Source organism: Oncorhynchus clarkii, chromosome 16 (genome assembly GCF_045791955.1).
Source record: "Oncorhynchus clarkii lewisi isolate Uvic-CL-2024 chromosome 16, UVic_Ocla_1.0, whole genome shotgun sequence".
NCBI classification, from domain to species: domain Eukaryota; kingdom Metazoa; phylum Chordata; class Actinopteri; order Salmoniformes; family Salmonidae; genus Oncorhynchus; species Oncorhynchus clarkii.
The window spans coordinates 54,444,020-54,451,606 of NC_092162.1; the positions used below are offsets into that span (position 1 = coordinate 54,444,020).

At 45.1% G+C, this 7,587-nt stretch overlaps 1 protein-coding gene across 1 annotated transcript; it reads right to left on the reverse strand.

The window, feature by feature from the left end:
* Positions 1-1,306: 1,306 nt before the first annotated feature.
* Positions 1,307-6,790, reverse strand: LOC139367351 (protein FAM186B-like). Its single transcript, XM_071105556.1, has 6 exons — positions 6,562-6,790; positions 4,350-6,342; positions 4,022-4,214; positions 3,313-3,509; positions 2,324-2,497; positions 1,307-1,322 (listed from the first exon to the last, which is right to left on the reverse strand). Exons 1-6 carry the CDS (start codon positions 6,788-6,790, stop codon positions 1,307-1,309), a joined length of 2,802 nt encoding a protein of 933 aa, XP_070961657.1.
* Between the last annotated feature and the right edge of the window lie 797 nt (positions 6,791-7,587).

A 7,587-nucleotide genomic window follows, 5' to 3' on the forward strand; every position in this document is an offset into this window, starting at 1 on the left:
GAGGCCAGCTCCCACTCAGCCCAGTCCAAGCTTTTCTCTGTCCTGGCACCCCCAATGGTGGAACCAGCTTACTCATGAAGCTAGGACAACAGAGTCTGACTCTACTGACTCTACTGATAGCTATGTTATTGAGGAAAAGTGTACTTTCTATGCCTGTGATATATGGTTGACCCACCTAGCTATCTTAAGATGAATGCACTAACTGTAAGTTGCTCTGGATAAGAGCGTCTGCTAAATGACTTAAATGTAAATGTATAATGTGAGTGTACATACAACTTTTGTTGTGCAAAGGTATATGGTGGATATTGTGTGTGACTGTGAGTGAATTATTATTTGTAGTCACTGTGCTACTGCTGCAACAATTGCTCTACAAGCGGTCTTCACCTGCTGGTGCGCAAACAGAAAAAAAGTTAATTCTCAGAACTGCTCTGGAAAGCCAGATACACTTCTAATAGTGTCACGACTTCCACCGAAGGTGGCTCCTCTCCCTGTTTGGGCGGTGCTCGGCGGTCGTCGTCGCCGGCCTACTAGCTGCCACCGATCCATTTTTCCTTTTCGTTTGTGTCTGTCTGTTGTTGTTATCACCTGTGTCTGATTAGTTAATTTCGGTGGGTTTATTAACCTCCACTGCCTGCTAGTCTTTGTGCGGGATTATTTTGCTGTGTTAGCTCTGTTAGAGGTGCGTGTTTGCGCCACAGGGTTTTTTTCCCCTCACAGTCGTTGTACCGTTTGTACTGTGTTAGGAGTAGAGGTTTCTCCTCCGTGTGTTTCGTGATTTTCCCCGCCTGTTGTTGGTGGGTTGGGACTTATAACAAACGACTGTGCAAACTGGAATTCCTTGCTCTCCTGCTCCTGACTCGTGCACCTACCTCTTCTTAGGAGGCACCTAACAAATAGGGTTTTCAGGAAGCAGTTAAAGACCCCTAATATACTTCTGCATGCATTAACATACTGTAGGAATCAACCCATGTCCAGTCCTGATACCAAGGCAAACAATGAGGGAAGATCTTATGGAAGGGGAGAGGAAACCCCTCTCAACAAGGTTTTTAAAATGATGTGGCTATGTGAATGGATTCACTGGATGCCTCTTCCCGACAGCTCAACAACTGTACCTTTTGCACACGTGCTTGTTCAGCTGTCCTGTGACGCCACTGAAAACTACAGTGTGGGAGTAAATGAGGCATGGAGCATGGGGCTGGAGTGAACGTATTCTTTAATGGATGGCGTTTGAGATTAGAGACAGACTGGATCCCTTCAGTAGATCATCTCCCTATGCATCAACACATCTCCTCTAGAAAGCATGCAGCTATCCCCCACTCATCCTGAGACAGAGAAGAGATGGATAAAGATAAAGAGATAAATAACACACTCAATAACTCAAACTTTAGTTTAGCTTGTCTTTAGACATTTGTGCTGGGTACACTACACACAGATGACAGAAGTCAGTTTCCTGTTCCCCTGCTCTCTTAACATCCAATATCCCTGTAATAAAACCCAGAGGTCGATTTGCCTCTCTGGGACTCAATAAGTGCAGTGGCTTATCCCGTTCACCAGTGATGGAAAAAAGTACCCAATTGTCATACTTGAGGAAAAGTAAAAATACCTTAATAGAAAATGACTCAAATAAAAGTGAAATTCCTCCAGAAAAATACTACTTGAGTAAAAGTCTAAAAGTATTTGGTTTTAAATATACTTAAGTATCAAAAGTAAATGTAATTGCTAAAATAAAACTTAAGTATCAGTATAAATATTTTTCAAATTCCTTTAAGCAAAAAGCACAATTTTCTTGTTATTTTAATGTACAGATAGCCGGTGGCACACTCCAACACTCAGACATCATTTACAAACAAAGCATGTGTGTTTACTGAGTCTGCCAGATCAGAGGCAGTAGGAAGACCAGGTATGTTCTCTTGATAAGTGTGTGAATTAGACCATTTCCTGTGCTGCTAAGCATTCAAAATGCAACGAGTACTTTTGGCTGTTAGGGAAAATGTATGGAGTAAAAAGTACATTATTTTCTTTAGGAATGTAGCGAAGTAAAAGTTGTCAAAAATAGAGTAAAGTACAGATACCCCGAAAAACTACTTTAAGTACGTAGTACTTTAAAGTATTTTTACTTAATTACTTTACACCACTGCAGTTCACGCATCACAAACCAATGAGAATTTAGAACTGAAACTCAATATCACAAGCAGTCTATACCTTTCACCAGGGGAAGGACATCATCCTAAAATACTAAGATCTTGCCCTGAGTTGTCCAAACATTGCTGCTCTCTAAGCTCCTATCCATTGATACCAGTTGATGCAGTGTGTAAGGCCTTACCTGCCCTGTGCAGAGCGCAGTGCAGTGGCTCGGCTATGGTTGACGTCCATCTCCATCAGCAGGGGGATGGAGGAGAGGTTGCAGGGGGGAGAGGCCATCTTCCTGGCCAGCTGCATGTTGTTCATGGTCAGATTACAATGCCACAGTGTGGGTAGCTGACCCCTCAACAGCTCCCTGAGAGAGACAAAGCACTGAGTTACTGTATCTGTACCAATTAGGAAGGGGAGGGAGAGCTGAGGCTGAACATTGCAGTATGGTTACATGACTGCATTATCGTAATAATAATTTACTGCAGCAACATAAAGGCCATTTAATGAGTTCACAATACTGGGGGTTGACAGTGGGGGTCCCTGTACCTATATAGAACAAGAAGGCCCACACACTGTTAAAGCTCCCAATTCACCACTTTATTGACAACGTTTCCATCCAAAACGGATCTTCGTCAGGTCAAACACACTGAGTGTTCACATCCCCAAATATACACATTTCACCTGACATGACCATGTGACGCACGGTGGGTGCAAAACACATTTGTATATCTCTAATAATGAAATAACAATGAGATGGGTGCATGTCATGGTTCCAGAACATAATATATGTTTACAAAATGACCAAGTGGGTAACGTGGAAGGCAAGACAAATCAAAGTAAAGTGACATATTCAGGTAACAAATGGTCTGATATCAAACTCTGGGTTCAGACATCTAGGAGATTGTACGCAAACGGTAAATCCAATACAATTCTCTTCTCAGTAATAGATTATCAGTATCTCCTCCCCTCCTAGGAGTCTTAACATGTTCGATGCCAATCTATCTCAGAGCTAATGTTGTGACGAGTCCTGATATTACTCCTGTGTTCTGCTATCCTTGTTTTCAGAGCTTGTTTTGTTTTTCCCACATAGCATAGACCACAAATACACTTGATCAGCTATATCACATTTTTTTGTGGAACATGTAATGATGCCCTTAACCTTAATGGCCTTGCCCATACCTGACTCCGCTCAGGGGTCCGGCCTCTGAGGCGGGCATCACCAGGTGGGGGGTCTGGGCTGGAGTGGGCAGGTGGCGGCGCTGGCAACCAGGGTTCAGGGACCACGTCAGCTTGTGGGACTTGATGGCCAGATGTTGACGGGAGTGGCTGGAGCACGGGAACGGGGTGAGCAGGTGCACGTTGTAGTCTTGTCTTATCTGAGGAAATTGTAGGAATTGTGGTTGATTTATTTTAAAGGTGCTGTGCGGTAAGTCTTTTGTACCATCGTTTACTAATCTAACCTTCTACATTTCAAAGTATAATATGAAGTATGGTTGTATAGTCCAAACAATACACTGTGAAAAACCTTCTGAACAGCCATTACTATTGTATATTTTCTGTTGAAATACCCAACAAGTACCAGACAGAGAAAGCAAAAGTAGGAAAACTGTACCGCCTACTGCCAGAAGCAGGATCGCTTCACATAGAACGGATATAGATCAACAGAGTTTGCATTCCATGGAAATTACGATTCTAAAATGTATGTGTTTGAGGAAAGGCTCTGAACCCATTGGGTTTTAAATGTTCCATTGAACAGCTTTAACATTTTAAATGACCACAACATTATTAAAGATAACCAACGATAAAGCCCCATGAAAAGCCATATGTCTGTAGGATGAAAGTGAATGTAGAAACCAAATTAAGGCTTGTGTCTACTATTCTTCCTCACCTCACTGAAAAGATATAGCATGCGAGCAAGGCAGGTCTTGCGGCTGTGTTCAATAGCAGCTTGTTTAGCACTCCACCGACGCAACGTCCGTTTCTGGTACACATCCAGTTTCGTCAGGAAGGAGTATATTTCTTTTACCGACTGTCCATCCTTTAGCTCCCGAGCAGCAACCAACTGCATATTCAGATTGTAACTGACAAGAAAAAATAGAGGTTAAAAAATAAGTTGTATTCCAAAAATACAAGTTCTGATCAATAAATGGTCCCGTGAATCATATGAACAAAACAATTCTACCAAAAAAGAGTATGAGCATAAATTCTTATCATACCGGACTTGCTGCACTGATCTGTAGGCCATGAACTTGCGGAGCAGGCAGGCCAGTCTAATCTCATCCATGCCCAGAATGTGTGTGATGAGGTCCTTGGCCATGCTGTACAGCTCAGTGGAGATCTCCCCGCTGATCGCCGCCTGCCTCAGGAGATTCAGGTTGGTCCTCTGAGACACCACATTTACCTGGTAGGTCGCCCCCACCATCACCGTTTTCTCTATCTTCCTCCCCTCCTCCTCAATCTCCATCTTATACCGCTCCATGTCCCCCTGGTTGGCTGTCTCTATAAGTCTGGGTTTCAGTACTTGCCTCGTTGTCTGATGTGGAGTATGTCTCCTCTTGATTCGCTTCTCTACCGGTACTTTGACAGTTTTCTCGATGTGGTGGTGGAGTTTCTTCTCCACTCTGATCTCTTCTTCCTCTACAAAGCTGTCAGAGGACGAGATGGAGAAATGGCTGGTGGATGGCTGTTCCTCCTCAGTCTTGGGCTCATTATCCAACTTGTTGTTCATGTCTATGAGGTTCTCCAGGGCCAGGCGCATCTTACAGGTCTGCTGCTTGCTCATGTTGTTGATGTTCTTCAACTGGATCAGGACCTCAGACACAGAGTGACGGCATTCTTGGTGGGGTCCTTTCTTGGAAGCAGACTTGGCGTTCTTGTCTTCTTCTTTCATGAGCATGTGCACATTGGCGCCCAAACTCTCAATGTTCTGGTCATGGCTGACGAACATAGAGTTGATCTCTTTGAGCATGTCCCCTGGTGACTTGGTGGCGTCCTCCTCAAACGGCATGTTCAGGATGCTGTCTGTAAATTTCCCATGGAGTTTGGAGGTGATGTTGTTGAAGGAGTCTCGGATGGTTTTCTGAAGGATGATGTAGAGTTTGATGGCATCGTTGGCCTTGTCTGCCTCTAGGCCTATACCCTTAACACTGAGGGACTTTTCAATTATGTTGAACACAGATGACTGGAAGCCATCCAAGAGGCTGGTGCTGTTCTTCTCCATGGCCTCAAAGAGGTCCAATTCATCAGGTGATGGCTCGGGCTTGATCTCCTCTTCAGACACAGGGGAAGGTGTGGGAGGTATCTCCTCTTCGACATACTCCTCCTCAATGGACTCTGGCTCCGTCCCAGCCGCAGTCTTGGGTGGGCTCTTGGGTAGCTGTGATTCCACCACTGATGGGGCTATCTTTGGCTTCTGCTCCTTCTTAGACGGAGGGGGCCGTCTGGGATATTTCGGATTGAATGGGACTGAGGTGCTCTCTGGCTGGGTTTGGCTCTGAGTCATGGGGAATTCCATCACCGGCTCAATCACTTTAATCACAGAACCCTGTTGACCTGACCTGACCATCCCCTCCAGCTTGTGGATCTGGAACATGTGCGCTGCAATCTCCTCCCGAAGGTTATAGTTATCTCCCTCCAGTTTGGTGATCCTTGTCTTGCCCCCTTCCAGCTCTGCTTTGGCACGGGCCAGGTTAGCACGGCAGTCATCAGCCTTCATCTCATCCAGTTGGGCTTGGGCTTTGTGGGCCTCGCCTGTGCGCTCCTGCAGAGCCTCGTTTAGGTTGTGGAGCCCCGTCTGAATGAACTTAAAGGCCATGCTCATGGCCTTGTTGCAGGACATGGACTTGGAGATGTCGCCCAGCATGAAGGACAGATCTGTGGAAGACTTGGTGGCCAGGCTGGGCTCCGCCATCATGCGGTCCACTGTGGGCGGCTGCAGCTCCTGGATCTTCAGTATCGTCCTGGCATCGACTTTTGACTCCAGCCACCAGTGCCACACACCTCCCTTCTTATGTTCTGCTTCTTTCTTTTTGGTTTTCCTGGTGTCGAGTTCAAAGAGGAATCCACAAAGCTCGTGAAGACGTACAATGCAAGCTTGGATGTCCGACATGAAACTCTGGATCTTGTCTTGCATCTCCTCAACCCATTCCTCAGTGATACCATCCACCTCCCGGAAGTCCTCGTCCTCCTCCACCTCCACCAGCTCCTGGTCTACAGCAATCAACCAATTAATAAAATTGTATTAATAAAGCCCTAACAAATGTCACAACGTTATTTACAGTATCCTGACTTAAACCCCTGAAGAGCAAGCAGTGTATAAAATAGATTGTACAGAACAGATATCACAACCATGGTATGAGCATTAATTACTGAAGCACTTTGGTCCAATTCTAAAGCACTTTGAACAGCTAATGGCACTGTGCCACTCACTCATGTTTCTGAGCCACTGGAGGACCACGCTGAGCTCATTTTCCTTGTCCAGGCTGGACTGTAGGAATGCTTGGATAGTGACGAGCTGCTGGCCACGCCTGCGCTTCTCCTCCAGATGCTGTGATTGTGTTATCAGGTCATCATCCTCCTCCTCTACAGCCGAGGCCAAGCGCATGCGGCACAGCGCCTTGTTTACACTGTTCAGGATCACGTGCAGTCTCCCTGCCATGTCCTGTAGGTATTTGTATTTGTTAAGGATTCCTAGCAGCCTTGGCTGCAGCTACTCTTCCTGATGTCCAGCAACATTAAGGCAGTTATATACCATTTAAAATATTACACGACATTACATTAACACTTTTCACAACACATTAAGTGTGTTCCCTCAGGCCACTACTCTACTACCACATATCTACAATACAAAATCCATGTGTGTGTTGAGTGCGTGTCTTATCATCTGCATGTGTAAGCATGTGTCTGTGCCTGTGTGTGTGTTTCTTCACACACACAGGCAATTGTCCTGATCTCGCATCAGGATGGTTTGTATGAGGCTAGAAGATACTGGATAGGCCTACATGGAATACTACTACAAAGACTATTGCGTAACGATGGAAGGGGAACAGCAGTAGAGAGACTTGAACCTGACTCTGAGGTTACAGTGGGGCGAGTGCACTACCACCTGTGCCGTAAAAACAGGGATGCCACACTACTATGAAGTGATTAGATGAAGAAGTAGAACACGTGGCATCATGAAAAAGTGCTTCTCTGCCATATGACCTACAGGTAGTGAGGGGATATTGGTAACTATGCTCATATCTCATTCCAGCTAGCACATATGTTTCTTAGAGCTTGGTGAGATCGTGGTTGTCCTATGGTTATTTTGCATACAACCTTCACACAACTTCCTGGGAATGTTGCAGGATAGTTGCTTGGCTTTGGAACATTCTCAGCACATTTAAGGAATTTGACAAAAAAAAAACATACTTTACGTATGTGCTTGGAGTTTAACAAAAAGTTACGCCAAAATAA